Source organism: Dreissena polymorpha, chromosome 7, assembly GCF_020536995.1.
Source record: "Dreissena polymorpha isolate Duluth1 chromosome 7, UMN_Dpol_1.0, whole genome shotgun sequence".
NCBI lineage: Eukaryota > Metazoa > Mollusca > Bivalvia > Myida > Dreissenidae > Dreissena > Dreissena polymorpha.
In genome coordinates this window covers 82,936,180-82,958,100 of record NC_068361.1, presented here as the reverse complement: position 1 = coordinate 82,958,100, position 21,921 = coordinate 82,936,180, and the positions used below count along the sequence as shown (strand labels likewise).

The following is a 21,921-nucleotide window of genomic DNA, read 5'->3' as shown; positions in this document are numbered from 1 at the left end:
TAAACATGGATAATAGGTGAAAACCACAAAACACAACTTGTTTTTTCCATGTTACATAATATACTTGAAACAAACTGTGCAAGTAAACACATAAAGCGCAGCAATTAATCTGCATTGGTTTGTCAAGACAGACATAGACAGTGGAGGGGGTCAATTGTTTCTCCTCTGCAAACTCTACAAAAACAATTAATCAAATGATTTCACCCTTCCCATGCAGACAGAACGATAACGAAATACATTAGAACCACCCATCTATCTTGCAATGTTTTTGTTAATGTTCTTTGGATGTTCTTATATCAATTTTGATCAGAGCAATAGTCTTTAAACTTGATAATCCTGTCTTTGCATACAAACTGAAAGGAAGGCATTTCTAGTAACAAAAAATTAACAGGCAAAGGGTCCTCCTTCCATTATATAATACCTACTAAAGTTTTATGGAATTTGTTCAATGCATGTCCTACACTTTGGGAAACACAATCAGTTAAACAAAACCTAAGTTGCTTACATAGTGACATAAACACAGACTGATTCAAAAATGCTATTGCAGACATTACCTCCTGTCCCTGCTTGTTACATGCTATTGTAGACATTACCTCCTGCCCTTGCTTGTTACATGCTATTGTAGACATTACTTCCTACCCCTGCTTGTTACATGTTATTGTATACATAACCTCCTTCTCCTGCTTTTTACAATGTATTGTAGATATTACCTCCTGCCCCTGCTTGTAACATGCTATTGTAGACATTTCCTCCTGCCTCTGCTTGTTACATGATATTGTTGGCATAACTTTCTGGCCAAGCTTGTTACATAATATTGTAGGCATAACTTCCTGGCCCTGCTTGCTACATGCTATTGTAGACATTATCTCCGTGTCCTGCTTGTTACATGCTATTGTAGACATAACCTCCTGCCCCTGCTTGTTACATGCTATTGTAGACATAACTGCCTGTCCCCGTTTGTTACATGCTATTGTAGACATAACCTTCTGCCCCTGCTTGTTACATGCTATTGTAGACATTACTGCCTGTCCCCGTTTGTTACATGCTATTGTAGACATTACCTCCTGCCCCTGCTGGTTTCATGCATATTTTATATGTTACCTCCTGCCTTTGCTTGTTACATGCTATTGTAGACATTACCTTTGACCCCTGCTTGTTACATGCTATTGTAGACATTACCTCTGACCCCCGTTTGTTACATGCTATTGTAGACATTACCTCCTGCCTCTGCTTGTTACATGCTATTGTAGACATTACCTCTGACCCCTGCTTGTTACATGCTATTATAGACAAAACCTCCTCCCCTCCCTTACTTGTTTCATGCTATTGTAGATGTTACCTCCTGCCCCTGCTTGTTACACGCTTTTGTAGAAATAACTTCCTGGCCGTGCTTGTTGCATGCTTTTGTAAACATAACTTCCGTCACCTGCATTTTACATGCTATTGTATACATTATCTCCTGCCTGTGCTTGTAACATGCTTCTGTAGACATTATCTCTGTTCCCTGCTTGTAACATGCTATTGCAGACATTACATCCTGCCCCTGCTTGTTACATGTTATTGTAGACACTACCTCCTGCCCCTACTTGTTACATGCTATTGTAGACATTACTTCCTTCCCCTGCTTGATACATGTTATTGTATACATAACCTCCTTCTCCTGCTTTTTACAAGGTATTGTAGATATTACCTCCTGCCCCTGCTTGTAACATGCTTTTGTAGACATTACCTCCTGCCTCTGCTTGTTACATGCTATTGTTGGCATAACTTTTTGGCCAAGCTTGTTACATAATATTGTAGGCATAACTTCCTGGCCCTGCTTGCTACATGCTATTGTAGACATTACCTCCGTGTCCTGCTTGTTACATGCTATTGTAGACATAACCTCCTGCCCCTGCTTGTTACATGCTATTGTAGACATAACTGCCTGTCCCGGTTTGTTACATGCTATTGTAGACATAACCTCCTGCCCCTGCTTGTTACATGCTATTGTAGACATTACTGCCTGTCCCCGTTTGTTACATGCTATTGTAGACATTACCTCCTGCCCCTGCTGGTTTCATGCATATTTTATATGTTACCTCCAGCCTTTGCTTGTTACATGCTATTGTAGACATTACCTTTGACCCCTGCTTGTTACATGCTATTGTAGACATTACCTCTGACCCCCGTTTGTTACATGCTATTGTAGACATTACCTCCTGCCTCTGCTTGTTACATGCTATTGTAGACATTACCTCTGACCCCTGCTTGTTACATGCTATTATAGACAAAACCTCCTCCCCTCCCCTACTTGTTTCATGCTATTGTAGATGTTACCTCCTGCCCCTGCTTGTTACACGCTTTTGTAGAAATAACTTCCTGGCCGTGCTTGTTGCGTGCTTTTGTAAAAATAACTTCCGTCACCTGCTTTTTACATGCTATTGTATACATTATCTCCTGCCTGTGCTTGTAACAGGCTTCTGTAGACATTATCTCTGTTCCCTGCTTGTAGGTTACAATACACTAAATGATCGCTTCATGTAGGGCTGTACTCTCTAAAAAAATATCATAGTTGACAGGAAGGCATGTTTGACACTTTTTACCATTATTGGGGTGTGATCTTGCGGAGATAATGGTAGGGCATGAATAGGTGTTCACAACTGAATCCCTGAAATATGATACACTTGAAGACTAAAGTAAACCATTGCAGTAGAAAAGGTTACATTTCACTAAGAAACGGCCGGAAAAAAAAGTTGCAAAAACAGTCGATTTTGATTTGTGTCAAGTTCTTTCTTGCTTTGTACATGACATATCTTTTTTATTGCATAAATCGATTCCGCTTAGAATGGCCTTTAAGAAAAGGTATGGTTATGGGGGTCTCTATGTGCAAAATGTTGCATTTATTTTCGCTCAAAGTTGTCGCTTTTACATTGAATTATATAGGGAAACTATTTGGTGTATTATGACCTAAACGCAAAACCAGGCCTAGTCACAAAGGAGCTGTATTTACAGAAAATCATCATTTTTTTAGTGGCATATGACGCGTTTTGGCAAATTTCACGGAATAAATGCGTTTGTTTCGCGAATTTAAGGAGCATCGTGAGTTTTTAAGAAAAAAATACGTTTTCAGAGGAAAATAAGAAAAAAAAACATACAAAAACTCGTCTTGAGCATCTCAAATCGCAACAATTTGTGCTGAAAGAGCTCATGAACACGTTTTAATAGTTGTTTACTTCTTTTTCTACATAGCTTGTAACAATATTCCAGTAATTTGACCGATTGTAATTATTTAGGGTAATCGTTTTGCGCCTGAACGCCCTTTATAAATCAAAGCTCCGAACGCGAAAGCCACATGGCTTATCAGGCGTTATAATAAAATGCATTTTCAAGCATTTCTACGTGAAAGATCGGTCTGAAAATTGGCATGCACATAGAAAATAGGTTAATAAGTATCGAGAAGTGCTTATTTTTCGCGATGTTAACAGTCAACGTTGTCTTATAGGTTACAATACACTAAATGATCGCTTCATGTAGGGCTGTACTCTCTAAAAAAATATCATAGTTGACAGGAAGGCATGTTTGACACTTTTTACCATTATTGGGGTGTGATCTTGCGGAGATAATGCTAGGGCATGAATAGGTGTTCACAACTGAATCCCTGAAATATGATACACTTGAAGACTAAAGTAAACCATTGCAGTAGAAAAGGTTACATTTCACTAAGAAACGGCCGAAAAAAAAAGTTGCAAAAACAGTCGATTTTGATTTGTGTCAAGTTCTTTCTTGCTTTGTACATGACATATCTTTTTTATTGCATAAATCGATTCCGCTTAGAATGGCCTTTAAGAAAAGGTATGGTTATGGGGGTCTCTATGTGCAAAATGTTGCATTTATTTTCGCTCAAAGTTGTCGCTTTTACATTGAATTATATAGGGAAACTATTTGGTGTATTATGACCTGTAACATGCTATTGCAGACACTACCTCCTGCCCCTACTTGTTACATGCTATTGTGGAGATTACCCCCTGTCCCTGCTTGTTAAATGATATTGTAGACATAACTTTCATCCCCTGTTTGTTACATGCTATTGTAGACATTACCTCCATTCCCTGCTTGTTACATGCTATAATGGACATTACCTGCTGCCCCTGCTTGTTAAATGCTATAGTAGACATACCTTCCTGCCTCTGCTTGTTACATGCTTTTGTAGACATTACCTCCCTGACCCAGCTTGTTACATGCTATGGAAGACATTACTTCCTTGCCCTGCCTGTTACATGCTATTGTAGACACTACCTCCTGGCCTTGCTTGTTGCATGCTATTGCAGACATAACATCCTCTCCCCCTTGTTGCATGCTATTGTAGACATTACCTCTGTCACCTGCTTGTTACATGCTATTGTAGACATTATCTTCCTTCCCCTGCTTGTTTCATGCTATGGAAGACATAACTTCCTGTCCATGCTTGTTTCATGCTATTGTATACATAGCTTCCTTTACCTGCTTGTTTTATTCTATTGTAGACATTACCTCTGTTCCCTGCTTGTCCCTGAATCTCATCCACTCGCCCATGTCCTCCCTCTGATATTCCAACAGGAACTGCTCTGTGTACTCCTGACCCTGCAAGCACAATGTTGCGTTATTATGAAAACCATTAATTTTTTACATCATTTTCTTTTTCCATATTTGATCTCAAATACATTTTACATTTCAACCAGAAAACATTAGCATAATGTCAATGTTTTACAATCTCCTCCCTAAGAGTATGTGACTGTTTCTTTATTTAATTATTTTTAGCTTGACTTTGACCTCCATCCTCTATGGACACAATGACCTCTGCCTAACCTAGTTATGAAGGTCCCAGGCCTATGAACTCTTTAGAAATCACTCCTACAAGATTTGGTCTTGCCATCGTTCCAAAATATGCAAAACAAAATACCTCTGCCTTGCCTTTTTCCAAGAGATTAAGAATAGAATAATAATTGTGTATTAACATTATTATAAACTTTATAACAATAAAGGTCCCTGATAGTTTAAACTATTTCATGTAATTATGTTTCTCTTTCTAATATTTTTTGGTAAATCTTTTACTTTAACATTTTAAGGTGCCAGAGTACGAGAAATAGTGCTGTTGTAAACAACTTATTTTCTGGAATCTATCATAACTAGCTGCTCCCCTCATAAACCAGATAACCAGTTGACAATGAGCTTTAAACCTCAAAGGGGGCAGTTATTATTTTATGGAATCTGGAGCCCTCATGGAAGTCATAAATTACTGGGCTTATCTGGACTATTTGTAAGTAGAGCCTCTAATGATAAGTGGAAAATATGTCGCATGATAAGAATGGTGTGAATTATGGGTAGTTTTGTTAATTTCTGTAATTTATCCCAGCAATTGAAATAAAATGATTTTGTTTTTCACAAAAAACATGCATTTCAAAGTTACACATGCTGAAAATGTATTAAAATTATGTTTAAAATTGTTTTCACAGAAACTAGATATGAATAATAAAATTAAATGTTATTGTTTTATCTAAACTTTCCAATTTATTTGGAGTAATAAAAAAAGCTTGCACATTCCCAGTATTTTGCCTCTTATCTCTCAGTCTTAGTGCAGGACAGATTTAACTCTTTATCATTTAGATATGTATTTTGACCCATTTGTAGTCCCTTAGAAAGTTCCATTTAATTAAATACCTTTCTTACTAGATTCAAGTTTTAAAGGCTTCATTTCCAACCCTTAGTTACTGATGAGCAGCAAACAGTGTAAAACCTAAACAGACTGCATAAAGTTGCGCACAATACAAGTATGGTAATATGAAAACACACAAGAAGTGTCTTTCAGGCCAAACCATGAAAGCTGAAAACAATCTTCTTGTTGTGAGCTGATGACCCAGGAGAATATTTTGGAAGTTCTTCATTATAATTGATTGGTTACAAAGGTGATCAATATATGACAATCTAGTTAAAATAAATTATTGCTAACTACTAAATACTTTTTGCAGACGAACACTATTCTCAAAGGTCTGGCACTTATTTGATGAGCAGTTATTCAGCAATAACCAAAGAAATTTATCTCATGGAATAATTAGGAACAATAGTTTCTTGATTGTTGTGAAAATGGCTATCACATCCTAGCACATTTGTGTTTTATTGCATTGATAGCATGCAAGATGGTTACAAGGCATTTGTACAATGATAAAACCCTAAATAAGATATTGTTCTGCAAAGACCACTGCTGTTTTATCTTGTCTTTTATAACTAATAGCTTGTATCTAGTTATATATCAGCAAACTCATTATTTTCATACTTGCTGCACCCAATCCTTTTCTGACATTTTTTTTATTATTTATGTTCATAGATTTATCTAAGCATTTTGTTAAACAAGACTGGCAAGCTTTTACTCTAACAGCATGAAATTGAAAACTACTGGAATGTGATTGAACCTCTTACTGAAAAATAAAATGTATCTTTGAATAAAAAATATTTACTATAGTTAAATGCAAATAAACATGGCCACCATGTTTCTTGTTTACACAAATGGTAACTAATTTCATTATTACTAATTGTAATAAACAGTTAGGCACAGACAAATACAAAATTGCCAGCTATGTTACTTGACAAACCTGGCCATTCCCAAAGCGTCCCTGGATCTCCACCATGGTTACCACGGAGAGTTTGCCGAGGTCAATCTGCAGGTACTCATATGAGTTCTGGCTGATCATCGGTTTGGGACACCAGGCTCCTCCCATCGTCTCTGTACGTATCCTAGCAACAAACACACATAGAGGTCAGGGGACAGTATCCTAGCAACAAACACACATAGATGTCAGGGGTCAGTATCATGGAAACAAACAAACATGTAGAGGTTAGGGGTCAGTATCCTAGCAACAAACACACATAGAGGTCAGTATCCTAGAAACAAACACACATACAGGTCAGAGATCAGTATCCTTGAAACATACACAGAGGTCAGTCTCCTAGCACCAAACACACAAGTAGAGGTCAGGGGTCAGTATCCTAGGAACTATTAAAGATAAAGGTCAGGTCGGTTTCCTAACCAGCAAGCAAGCACATCCAAATATGACTCTGCTCATCATGACTTTTGGTAACATTAAACAGCACTGATATAAACTTAGTACTATTTAATAACAGTAACAACAGCCTCAAGTCCTACAGCCAATATCTTATGTACCCAACTTTATGCCCATTTTATTGACCAACAATAACATTCATCAGACTGTTTATTTCAATAACATCAGTGTTGGCTATTATTTATAATGCTTCAAATATATTGAATATTACCCCAAGCAATCAGCCACACTCAAAAAGCCGTAAAAGCAAAACACAAACATTTGTTGTCGGAATTAATTGCACAACTGGGCTTATATTCGTGTTTCACATATAAAAATCACCATATGTGAGATAGACATCAAAATTCTTTGCTTATGAGCAAAAAAATAATTTAACACCCGGGTTTCTGTCATAAGAACTGTTTGCAGAAATTATGTGCAAAATGAATTTGTTAACACATTAAGAGGTAATTAATCATGTTTCAATTATGTAAGCTATTAAACTCAAGAGCTCTTGAGAGATAAGTTCAAATGTCTTTGAATGTACAGATGTTCACAAATGCAAGCAATAATGAGGATCAAAAACAACATACCGGTAATGCATCACTTTTTAAGCAGTAAAAAATGAAACTTTTTTAACCCTTTCAGTGCGGGAACCGCATTTTGAAGGCCTGTGCAAACAGTTTGGTACCAGATTAGACGCCACAGAACGTGGCGTCTCATCAGGATCCAAACTGTTTGCTATTTTGATAGTATTATTTGAAAAAAATCGAAGAAAATGCTAATTTTAGAAATTTAGCAGACAACATTTTAGCAGATGACAAATTTCCCAGCATGCAAAGGGTTAATAACCCGAGTCTCAATCTGGGAAACGGTGCTTAACGCAAGTGTGCTAAGTATCGTCCTAGATTAGCCAACGCAGTCTGCACAGGCTTATCAGGGACAACATTTTCTGCCTGAACTTGATTTCTGTTTAGAAGAGACTTCCTTTATAACCGAACAATTCCATGAAAGTGGCGTCCCTGATTAGCATGTTAAGATTGCAAATGCTTTAAGACCAGTTTTCCCAGAACACGATTTATTTTAGCAGTGTAATATTATATTAAACTGTTTACAGTGTTTAGTATTGTTTCTTCTAACAGCAACAGTTTGAGGCTCATTACAGCTGGCAACAAAAAAATGTCCAAAGAAACACTGAAGTGAGATTGATGAAAGCTGCTGTGGGGGTCATTAGCAGTAATCAAAAGGAGGTTAATGTCTGTGATCTCCCAGTGACATTAACACAAATACCAGGGTTCATATTCTGTCAAACTCAGGCACTTCTGTTGTTTTTTGATACTGTAAAATCATTTATATTTGTCAGATTGAAATTTTGTTTTAAAAAAAGACTTATGTGGACGCATAACTTTGAAGATTTCTGATTTTGGAAAAAAAGGGGAATTCACATTGGCTGTCTTCCGATGTGTTTTTGATAATTTTGCGCATTGGACAACCCACCAAATCAAAAAAAAAATATTGTGCCACAAATAATAATGATTTTACAGTAACTGAGAATATGTCTCGGAAAAATAGCAAATGTTGCTTTTTGACTTGTAAAAGCCTCCATTTTTCATCAGAATTATATAATAAACGACTTTGGTCTGACAAAATATGCTGAATGTGAAAAAAAAAGTAGATTGTGAACTAAAAATATGCCGCCAGAGTTACACCAGACCAGCCTGTGCCTCCCGGTCCAGTAATGAGACCACTCAGCCTCTGGTGATTTAATATTTGAGCAGTACTCTGTGAAAATGGGGTTTAATGCATGTGTGCAAAGTGCTGTCCCAGATTAGCCAGTGCAGTCCCCACAGGATAATCAGGGACAACACTTCCGCCTTAACTGGATTTTTTGCTCAGAAGAGACTAACTTTAGACGAAAAATACAATAAAAGCGGAAAGTGTCTTCTCTGATTATCTGGTGCGGACTGCACAGGCTAATCTGGTATGACACTGCACAAATGCATTATTATTTAAATCCCCTTTTCACAGAGCAAGGGTCATCTATACACTTCAACACCGTTATTTCGAACACCGATAATCCGAAGTCACCGTTGTTTCGAAGTATTTTGCGGGTCCCGATATTGGTTCTCCTTTGTTTAATGTAAAACTTCATTGTTAATCCGAACTTCGTTAAACCGAAGAAATCATTAATTCGAAGTGATGCAGTCGGTCCCAACACTATAATTTGCACCTTATTAACAATCTTTAATCTGAAGTTAAAACTGCAAAATACTGAGCGTAATTTCACACCTTTGTCGTGGCTCGTCACAAGCCGATAATTACACCTTTGTCGTCTGCGCGAACGCCGGTGTTCAGAGAGACATCGCGTATTAGTAAAAAAAAATGTTAATTAATTTCCGAAAATGTATTAATATGTATGTTTGTCTGATAATTTGTGCTTTTCATTATATTTTATATGTTCTGTAATAAGACAAAAATAAAAACAAGAAAAATAATCGTTTTATTCCTCCGTTTGTTACAAATGGAAAACTATTGCTTTCTGACTAATTTACGCTTTTCAGTAAGCGTGTAACCGAACCATGTGAATTCCATAACGTTTCATTTTTTACAGAATCAAAGATGTCTTCAGTCAAATGTTTATTTCTAATAATCGTTAATCCGAAGTTTTTTTAACGGTCCCGACGACTTCGAAATAACGGTGTTGAAGTGTAATTGATTTCCTGATCTGACCTAAATAAAAAAGTTATTGCAAATTATTAATATTCTACATAATAAATAGTTTTTAATGGAAAAATGAAGCCATTATTATACCATATCAAATTAAATTGTAATCAATATTTTACTTTCACATGTGAGCTCAATATATTACCTGCTAAAGACTGTCAATCAAATTCATAATGACCTATAATAAATGATGGAAAATGTCTATTCAAATGTAAAATAACACTTTAAAATCCCAAATTACACCCATGAGGTTTGAAATTCTACAAATTCTTCAAAACTGCCATTTGTATGACGTTAATCGTAATGACAGTTGAAAGAATTCCATTACAATGACAAAAGAACATGATTATTAATTTATAATGTGGTAATTAACTATTTGCTAAGTAATAGAGAATCAACAGGCTATAACAACATGTGAATAATCAGAATCAGAAATTATGTCCACCCACTGCCAATATTGCGGAATCCCAACATGCAGTGTTATGAGTTATATCATAAACACACGAGCCGTGCTCTGTGAAAACCGTGCTTAATGCATGTGCTTAAAGTATCGTTCCAGACTAGCCTGTGAAGTTATCACATGCTAATCAGGGATAACAATTTCTTGCCTTAAATAGATTTTTAATCGAAGAGACTTCTTGTACATAAACGATTCCCCCAATAACAGTGAAAAGTGCTGTCCCTGATTTGCCTATGTGGACTGTACAGACTCATCTGAGACTACACTGTACACACATGCATTTAGCCACGTTTTCCCAGAATGCCACTCACTTTATGACAAAGTGAAAACTGTTAGAAGTGTTTAAGGAGCTGTTATTTGTCCCCAACTGGTGAAACTGGAGGGGACTTACAGTGTATGGTTGGCGCTCTGTCTGTGACAGTCTGTCAGTCTGTCACACTTTTCTGGATCCTGCGATAACTTTAAAAGTTTTTCATATCTTTTCATGAAACTTTAAACATGGACAGATGGCAACATGGAGATAATGCATGTCATTTCATTTTGTTCCTACGTCAAGAATTCTGGTTGCTATGTTTGCAAATAGACTAGAAATATTGCTGAAAATGGTGGAGTTTCACCGGTATACTATGTATAGTAACATTGTCAGCTTAATGTTTCGTTCTTTTGTCTTCAATATTTGAGAAATTGTGTCTAAAAAGTTTCAGTGCACTATATAATTAGCTCCTAAAAATGTACATTGCTGATGAAACATGTCAGTGCAACTTTAACCATGTACATGCAACATGAGTACAACTTTCACCAAATGCATTAAAAACTGTGAGTACAACTTTCACTAAATATGTGAAGCATGACTACAATTTTCACGAAATACATGAAACATGAGTACAACTTTCCCCGAGTACTCAGTATAATTGTATATCATGTTATGACTTGTGCCCGTTGAGGGTTACCAGTGGTAACCCTCTACGGGCGCAATTAGTCATAATCAGATATACAATTATAATTAAAGTTTCAACAATTAATTAACCCTTCACCACTTAGATACATATTTTGACGCATTTGTGGTACCTTAGAAAGTTAAATATAATTAAAGATTTTTCTGACTAGATTCAAGTTTTAAAGGCTTCACTTGCAATCCTTAGATACCGATGAGCAGCAAACAGCATAAAACCTGAAGAGACTGCGAGTTACTCGCAGGCTGTTCTTGTTTTATGCTGTTTGCACATAGCCATTTTCACTCTGCTTCTGATTTGTGGTAGATGGACCCACACACAAATAATCACACATAATAAAATAACATTTATAAGTTACAGAAATAAAATGTTTCTTTTATTATTGCATAACTGTTATTGTAACCACTGTTTGATTACATTTCGTTGGAATTTATTGCTAATAAAATGGCATATGTTCATTTTATGACCTAGCACCCTTTTGATGTACATATGCCTTTCTGGTATTTTTTCCCATCTGCTATTATTGCTCACATTGACTAAAATATAGACATACTAAGCTAAACAATTTTATCCCATTTTCAACGCGACATTGATGGTATAACACCTTATGAAATATACTAGCATGTATTCAACACTGTGGGATATACCTGTCGCGTGCACGGACTATTTTTTACTTTACCACTGAATGATTTTTCATAAGAAATAAAGTCGAAAAAAAACTTTAGCTTCAAAATTATACGACCTTCAACCTTAAAATCTAGTCATATGACATAATTTTTCGCCATCCGTATAATGATGAATCAGCTGAAAATGACACTTATTGCATCATTTTCCCCCCAACAAATTTGACGATTTATTATAAACGCAACTTATTTCACATGTACATGTACTGCAGGGATCATATTTTTTTCGGTTTTGTCGGTCCTAGACCGATTGGGGTCATGAAAGACCGATTGCAAATCCCAAAGAGTCGGTCCGATTCTGTTTGCTAAAATTCCCATGTCATGAAATCGATTACGCAGTGCACATGCTACATGTAGCAAACCCTAATTACATTCTTATTTCGATTAGGTGTGATAAACCATTCACTGCAGTCTCTAAACCGGTCAGGACCAGTCTATTGCACGTCGGCCGACTAGCATCAGCGTATGACCCCAAACAACGAAGATTCGCGTGGTTGTGTATTAGTCAAGCGTGAGTAACCTAGTGTCAATATCAATCGATAATTTCACCGGCTTATACCTAGCACACTATTCGGTCCGTAATGTGTGCTCGTCCACGATAAAATCGTTGACAGTTACTTCGGAGATTAAAACCTCGATGTTGTCCTCATGGAAATTGTGCATTTCATGCATGATACAGTCAGTAAACTTTCATATAAACAAAGAAGAAAATCGGATATTCTGCAATAATTGTGGGCGGACCTTATACACTGAAAGCACGTGCTGTAACTAAACAAAACATGCTGATACATTTTTTCCAGCGTAATAATCTGGCAATAAATGAATGAAAGTTGCAGTTTTGATTGACAGAACAGCCGAAAGTTATTTTTATGGGCGGAACTTCACGACACAATAAAAATAATATACATTGTATAAATCTTTAGTTTTGTTTGTTGTTGAATAACCCACAAACGGAAGTTAAGATGCGTGGTTTTTAATCAATCGTGCTTCGCACTCGTGATTTTATCCCTACGCATCTTAACTATCGGCCGTGGTTTATTCTACAACAAACTAAAACGTACACGAATTGTTTTTCAACTATTTGGTTTTATTATTGTCAGTAACCAACCTACGCACAGACATTTGTTAGATTCAATGCATGTGTGTAAGCTATTATCGAGTCGACAATGATTTAAAACATCGGTATAGACTCACACAGATTAATAATATTGACAACGATGAAAAGTCAGATAAAACAGTTACCGAAACAACAATGAAATAGCTAATGATAAAACCAATTGAGAAAACTCGTATGTTCCGTTTAAAAAATGCTTAAGGCAATTTAACTTGTACATTATTATACCCTCTTCATGAATGGCAAAATCATTGGTATGTATTTTAACGTAATTTGTCATTATTTCGGATGAAAATTTTGGGACACTTTTTCCCCATTTAAATCCAGACCGATTGATGTTGCTGGAAAATATGATCCCTGATGTACTATATATCGACATATTTGAATTGTCAATTTATCACATTTTCCTTATTTCGTGTAATGTGCATTGTTTATAACCCATGCATATACTTTTGAGATTTAAGAATGTACAACAAGCCATACATATATTGCACAATTCATAAATAATCTGCAATATTTGCTTTCCGATTTAATTCACGTTAGGCATAGAGCTGTGTAAAGTATAAGATGGTAAAAATAGCACCACACTGGAATTCGGAGCGTCGCATTTTGTACACGGGTATTATCCACTCATTTATTTGTTGTGTAATGGAATATTTTCATTCTTTGTGTATTTATATATTAAATTATTTTCTTGTACAATAAGCGCATTTACCGTAGACAAATAAAAAAAGTGTGCAAGTTTAAACATAATTATGTTTGTATGCAGAAATCTGCAAATGCAACCAAGTTTACCAACAGCTATTAATATTTGATAAACTGCTCCGGTTCATTTTAACAGCAGTAATGTAGAGTACATGACGTAGCGTGTAACAAAGAAGAAAGTTTATTGAGTTTGTAAACTCATTTGAATATAGTGATAGGATGGCATAAGGGTCTTTATTTAACTATGCTAAAATAATTATTAAAGACCCTAGATGCAAAATAGTCAATTATTGAGTTAAATGGATTATTAGATGGATTTTAAAGGATAATTAAAGGTAAGATACTAGTTCGAACGTGTTTTGCTTTTTTTTTACTTTTGTCGTTCCCTGTTTTTGGGAAAAAATTTGATTTTAACATGGACGCCATTGATGCACCTGATCACACACGGCATACCCATAACATTATATAAAAAACACGTTCTGCGCGTACTTAAATTCGTCGTCCGAAGTCGGAAAACGTATTGCCCTGTATATTAGGTCAAATAAAGTGTCAGTCGCTGCAATTGTCTGTTTACTCGTCGAAATTGTCAAGGTCATCGACGGTGTACATGTATGTTGAAATCGACATCATTATGTCAGGAAGCAATCGCCGCCATATTGGATTTTGATCATTTTCTTTCGAAAATAAAATGAATTATAGTAAAGTAAAATCTTCTTTTTGCGGTCGTAATGTGTTACAATTCGGATACTGCGTAAAATTGAATCGAAGCATATGGTAATATTTTTACTTGTTTTACAGTTTGTATGTGAATTTTTTAAAGACTATTTTGCGTACCAGAACAAATACATTTATATCACTACGCATGGTTACATTTGTTAGATTTTAAGCGCTTTTAAGACTGAATTAAAATTATTGTTAAGGTTATTAGATCTATTTATGTTAAATGTCACGTTGAAAAAAATCAAATGGGATAATAGAATACAAGGATTAGCGTTGAATACAGAGAAGTTTATGTTGCTCGGCTCGAACACCGAAAGCGCTCGCCAAGGCTCGCGCTCCCAGTGTTCTAAGCCTCGCAGCATTAACTCTGTATTCAACGCTAACCTAGTATTCTCTATGGATATGGTTTTGTACTAGACAAACATATCTGAATTTACAATAAATTCTTTTTTGTATTACTATTAATAGACTTTTTAATTTCAAAAGAGACAAATATCTTCTTAAAGTGAGACAATTAAGTTAGATACCGATTCAATAAATTGTAATATGAACATAGAACTTGCAAAGGGCTGTATAATCCTTGCTCTGTGAAAATGGGGCTTGATGTATGTGCATCCCAGATCAGCCTGTGCAGTCTGCACAGGCATTTCACCCCATTTTCTCAGAGCACTCAAATTAACAAGAAACCGTCGGAGCCGGTGATTCTCCCCAAAGGTTTTTTGTCACATTATTGCACTTTATATTCAGATAAAAGGAAAAGTCTTGAGGGCACAGTAGTTGGGGGACAAGAATATTTTTATAGAAAATTTCAAAGGGACATAACTCTGTGAAAAATCATCCGACCAGAACCCGCTGATAATATGCACATCTCCTCTTGGTAGTGAAGCTTCCCATAAAGTTTCATTGAATTCTGGTCATTAGTTGCTGAGAAATAGCCGGGACAATAATTGCACTATATGAACAGTTAATGGAAAATTTCAAAGGGCCATAACTCTGTGAAAAATCATCCGACCAGAGCCCGCTGATAATATGCAAATCTCCTCTTGGTAGTGAAGCTTCCCATAAAGTTTTATTAAATTCCGGTCTTTAGTTGCTGAGAAATAGCCCGGACAAAAATTGTGCACTGACGGACGGACCGACACAAGGACGGACAGACGAAGCGGCGACTATATGCTCCCCCGAAAACAAATTTTGGGGGAGCATAATAAACATAGAACTTGCATGAAATGTGTTGGCTTTCTTATCTGTTTTTGTAAAGCTGGATGAAAAATGCACTGGAACTACAAAAAGCGGAGCAATAACTTCTCTAAACTGCCACATTACTCTACATGCAAGCTTGTAAATCAAGACTTTAATATACTGAGCTTTGAATATTATCTCAGAACATCTCACATTTAACTGTTCCTTGTATGCTGGTCAGGTTTCCAGAGTTTCAAAGTGTTCCTAAGAGCTCTCAAGAATCAAAACTCAAACCTTCAAGTATTATCTTTTTTCACCTGCTGCAACATTTCAGTATGGAGAAAATATTGCTGATTACAGCTCTTGATACTTTTAATAGAAATCATCACATTATATAAACAATAATTACATAATGGTGCAAAATGTTTGTTTTGGCTGCACATACATCCGCAAAACCCAAATATCCTGTCTTGTATACTTCATTGCTCAATTGTTTATTTGTATTGAAGAGTCGCCAACAATTTCATTGAATTCCTCTAATCTAACATATCTGTTTGTTCACTGCCAACCTACTAATTGTCTTTTGAGCACCCAATTCTGTCTGAAAACCAAACAGTCATCAACAATACAAAATTGAGTCTTGAAATCTTTTGAAATTCATGTTAACAAACACTTTACAACAAGCAATTTTAATTGTAATGTGAATTCCTGGAGAAAAGAATCTACTGGTAGAATCTATAATTATGTGTCTTGAAGACATGGACAAATAAAAGTTACCGGTAGATGTTTCAAGGAGTTTGAACATAGCTGCCAATTTTTTTATACACCAATACAGACGTTCGAACCCATTGTTGCACAGTTCTTTCTACATTAGCTGCAGCCTACTGAATAAAACAACAACAACAACAAATATTCATGGCAACACAATCATTTCAATCAAAAAGCTTCTGAAATTCCATTTCAGTTGAAATCCCTTTTAGTCCCTAACCAATATTTCCTCAAACTCATCTGTATCTTTAAAATGATCAGCAATTTACATATTTAACTCCTCAACGTTATCAAAATTGGCGCCCAAGTATAGAAAGCCCTCACTATACTGTCGCCCTAAAATCTTCCCTTAACTGAAAGACCAATTATGTGTGATGAAATATATTTAATATGTCTCGGCTTGCTTTTACATGAGGAATTCATGCAAATTCAGACGATGTAAAGGAAACCTAAAACTCGACTGAAAAATGAGCAAGTGACAATGTGACTATTGTCTTATAAGAATCTAAAACAGCGTATATATGACATTTAAATTTGTTGACAAATTTTATAATGCTACATTAATGTTATATAATGTGTTCATATGAGCTGGTTATATAATATAATGAAAGTAAGTGAAGATAGGGAACAGGAGTCCAATTTGGCTTAAGTTTGAATATCAAAAACTTTATTACAATATTGTTGATTTACAGTGGCAGTTTGATACACTTTCCTAAATATAACTATTACTGACTAACTTCAACCTTCTACCATAGAACACATTAACGTCTTTTTATTCCCATCCAGGGATCATATTTTCCCGCAACATCAATCGGTCTGGATTTTAATGGGGAAAAAGTGTCCGAAAATTTATATTTGAAATCATGACAAATTACGTTAAAATATATACCATTGATTTTGCCATAAATGAAGGTGGTATAATAAATGTACAAGTTAAATTCCCTTAGGCATTTATTTTTAACGGAACATACGAGTTTTCTCACTTGGTTTTATCATTTGCTATTTCATTGTTGTTTTGTGTGCTGTTTCATCTGACTTTTTTATCGTTGTCAATTATATTATTAATCTGTGTAAGTCTATACCGATGTTTTAAATTGTTGTCGACACGATAATAGCTTACAAACATGCAGTGAACCAAACAAATGTCTGTGCGTAGGTTGGCTACTGACAATAACAAAACCAAATAGTTAAGAAACAATTTGTGTACGTTATAGTTTGTTGTCGAATAAAAATAAACTTCGGCTGTTCTGTCGATCAGATCCGCGACTTTCATTCATTTATTGCCGGATTATTACGCTGGAGGAAAATGTATCGGCATGCTTTGTTTAGTTACACCGCGTGCTTTCAGTGTATAAGGTCCGCCCACAATTATTGCAGAATATCCGATTTTCTTCTTTGTTTATATTTTCTGTTTATATAAAAGTTTACTGTTTCATGCATGAAATGCACAATTTCCACGAGGATTACATCAAGGTTTTCATCTCAAAAGTATCTGTCGACGATTTTATCGTTGACGAGCCAGGGGACGAGTACACATTGTGCTAGGTATAAGCCAGTGAAATTATTGATTGATATTGACACGGGGTTATTCACGCATGACTAATACACAACCGCGCGAATCTTTGCTGCTTGGAGTCATACTCTGATACTTGTCGGCTGACGTGTACTAAACTGGTCCTGACCAGTTTAGAGACTGCAGCGAATGGTTTGTCACACCTAATCGAGATAAGAATGTAATTAGGGTGTGTTAGCATGTGCACTGTGTAATCGATTTCATGACATGGGAATTTTAGCAAACAGAATGTTTAGAAATGTTTGGGATTTTTAATCAATCTTTCATGACCCCAATCGGTCTAGGACCGACAAAACCGAAAGAAATATGATCCCTGTTCCCATCATATAACAAAATCTCAATATACCCCACCCACTTACTCTCTCTCAATATAGTCCCTACCTACCCAACCAGTCTCAATATATCTCTCCCAAAAATTAACCCAGGTTCAATATAACCCAACCAGTCTCAACATACCTCTCCCACCCAGTTTCAATATTTCTATGATAAGATGTGTTTTTAGTTGGTCGCATTAGCTGCCGACTAAATTTACAGACCATGTTTTGCAATTCAGTATGTGCTTAGAAGCCTTAGCTATGCTAAGAACCATAACCCACTATGCTAGGAACGATTACCACTGCCTGTCTGCACTGCAGACGACGAATGCTTAGGAGCGTCTGCTCTACTACTCAGTGAGTGTATTTACCAGCTTGTAAGATGCCATTGGCCAGTCTAGTGTTTATCATTGAAATCTGTAAATATTGGCTGCTTTCAGGGAAAATGGGGTTTAATGCATGTCAAATATGATAAGCCTGTGCACAATGATTAGCCTGTGCCATGGGCACAAGCTTTATCAAGGACGACAACAGCCAACAACTTCAGTGACTTCAGCGCTTTGATTTTTATTTTGTGATTTCTTATCCTTATCCATGGCAGCTAAAATCTATGTGATCTTTTACACCTAAAATTTGTGCACTGTGTGACCAGTTTAAGTCTCAATATACCCAACCCATACAGTATCGATATGTTCTACTGTAAGAAGCTGTTTATTATATTATTTCTTATCTTTATCCATGTCATCTAAAATCTATGTGATCTTTTACATCAAACATTTGTGCACTGTATCACCATCATAGACTTGTGTTGTTGCCTGCCTTTAATAAGCGCAACTCTTGAATGTATAACTGTATGTGCATCTGATATGCCATCACAGATAAACTTGCTGCTTCATTTCCACAAATCAACTCTGCTGTGTCTACTTTCAATTAAAGATGGAAAATATAAAACCCTTTCTAGCTGATAATCAAGTAATGCATACGCATAACTGACACATTTAATTATGGCAGTTGCAGCAAATGTTATGAATATGGAGTAAGAATCAACACAATTTTAGCAAAAAGAATAAACATTGCTTTCCCATATCCTAATGCAAATATCTTACTTAGACTTTGTTTTATTGAAAGTCATAGTATGAACAATTATTGTCTTATATCTACATGGTATAATTATATAAACCATCAATTTTTTCAACTCTAATTATTTTCTTTTTTCTCAAGCATATTCAAAGAAAAGAGTATACACAGTCAAAAACTCTTTACTACACAATTTTGATTTCAAAGAGTTTTGTAACTATTCTATTGTTTTTAGAATTCTTTAAAAAAAAAAATGAGGTCTTCTTTGCAAATGATTTTTTTTCCTCAAACATTTCTTATTATTTTCAGTTCACCGTCAAGCTTGTGTTTATTAACTAAAGATCTAAAACAAAATTGACAGCAGCAACTTTCTCTTTCTATGATTGGGGTTTCAAGTACAACAACATAATTTGTAATTACCCCACATATTTTATAGCACACAAAGAATTCTCATTCCGTTTGAAGGAAAATGTTGAATTTCTGTTTACAGCGACTGCCACTGTACAAATTGCTCTTGACAAAGCAATATCTTTTTAATCACTGTGAACCAATTTAACGAAGACCTTGCCCAAATCTTTCTACGCTTTTATCTAAATGAGTAGTCTCCCTTGATTATAGTTTTATTTTTAGGTTTATCCATTTCTATGATCATGATCATCAAGATGCTTGTAGAGCCTCCAGATGAGCAGAAAACCAATCCATCACAAGCTGTCAACCTGCAGTCAGCTGATAAGCATTTCATGGATTCCAATATGTCATCACTCGTATTCTATGCTTAATTACCTCCCCTAATGGTTTCTACAATTCATCCTTGAAATAAAAGGGAATGGACAACAATCTGCAATTGTTTTTGCCTTGACAATGTGTTTCAATTATCTTTTAATTGGTTTCATAGATGAACTTTATTTGAAGAACATATTTTACACACTCAGTGTTCAAAGAAAGGTAAATGGGAAAACAATAGGAGATATAATCAGTTAGGAATCATCAGCTGACATCTATGGCCATACAAAATTATTGTTCAATAATATAAAGTGATGTGAAAACAACAGGAGACAAAAGATCAATCTGAAGTCCAACTTTACAAAGTGGACATGTTTTTTCTTTACCACAGCATGCCTACATGGCTTATCCTAACATTCTTGTCTTAGTGTTGACTATTGTGTTATGTTATTTGCAACGTGCACAGGCTAATCAAGGACGACATGTTCCGCCTACAGTGGATTTTCATTAAGATGAGATCTCCTTTACATGAAACAATCAATAAAAGGATCTGCACAAGCTAATATGGGATGACACTTTGAGCACATTGCATTAACACTTTCCCACTTAGATACGTATTTTGACGCATTTGTAGTTCCTTAGAAAGTTAAATTTATTTAAAGACCATTCTTACTAGATTTAAGTTTCTAAGGCTTCATTTTTTACCCTTAGATACTGATGAGCAGCAAACAGCATAAAACCTGAACAGACTGCAGGTTTTATGCTGTTTGCACATAGCCATTTTCACTTTGCTTCTGATTGGGAAAGGGTTACGCCAGAGAACGCCCACATAATTAATCAGACTCAGATTTTGTGGGTATTGGATGGGGGGGATGTCTTGTAAGTATGCAAGTCTGGCTATAAGTGATTATATGTGCACATGTCTCCCCCACACTAAGGTCCAGTCAAAGATGGATCCTGATATTCTGGCATAGATCAATCACTGACGGACTGTATCAGGTGAAATATTCATCACATTTGACACCCCAAATCACAAACTACTGTTTTCATTTCGCCTTTCAATGCTTCCAATCTATAACATCAAACAATCTGTATCGTAGGCTGCCAAAACAAACTTTGAAACACTTTTCTTGTAGATCGGACAAAAGTGAAAATGATCAATTACCTTTGTTTTTCATTCTTAGCTTAATGACTTTTGCAAATATGGTCATTTTGGTCACTTGAGGAGGAAAATAATTGTTTAAAAATCTATTTGAAAAGTGATTTACAAATACCATGCATTTTGAGCCATAAATCATCTGCCTGGGATTATCTGTCAGATCTTAATGAGAATGGACACAAATATCTCCCTGTGCATATTAAGTATTGATAGATGGGTCTTCATGAGAGGTTACATGTCACTCAACGCCACAGTGATGAGTAGCCGCAAAGGTGGGCTACAATAGATAAGACAGAGACCCCAGATAGGCTACTTCCGATGCAAACTGCAAGAACCAGGTTTCAGTGTTAGAGGGTGCAGAGATTTGGTAGCATCCTTCAACTCCATGTTGGAGGCATAAAGAGATTCTCCTAGCCATGCATCTGCTTTTCATCAAACACCATAACTTCAACATCTTGATACTTAAATAGTTGTTTGCTATTGGCTCTGTCTATTTTCCTATGTCACTTTATTTTGACCTTGACCTACTTTGGACTGACACACTTACATAAGCTTTTTCTTGTTAAGCTAAATATTGAAGTTTCATTTTGTAACTTCAGAGCTTGAAACAACACCTTGATACCTAAACAGTTGTTATTAATATGACCAACTCCAATCCACACATATCATCCACCATCATCTATTTGCTCTAATTTAACATTCAAATAATTCAAA

At 35.8% G+C, this 21,921-nt stretch overlaps 1 protein-coding gene across 1 annotated transcript in view; it reads right to left on the bottom strand.

Moving 5' to 3' along the window:
* LOC127839879 (discoidin domain-containing receptor 2-like) overlaps positions 1-21,921 on the bottom strand; it is a 71,634-nt gene that overhangs the window by 35,225 nt on the left and 14,488 nt on the right. The window contains exons 3-4 of the mRNA XM_052368270.1: positions 6,609-6,750; positions 4,513-4,602 (exon numbers count right to left, since the gene is read on the bottom strand). Coding sequence (XP_052224230.1) covers positions 4,513-4,602; positions 6,609-6,750 — 232 coding nt within the window. The remainder of the gene's footprint in view (positions 1-4,512; positions 4,603-6,608; positions 6,751-21,921) is intronic.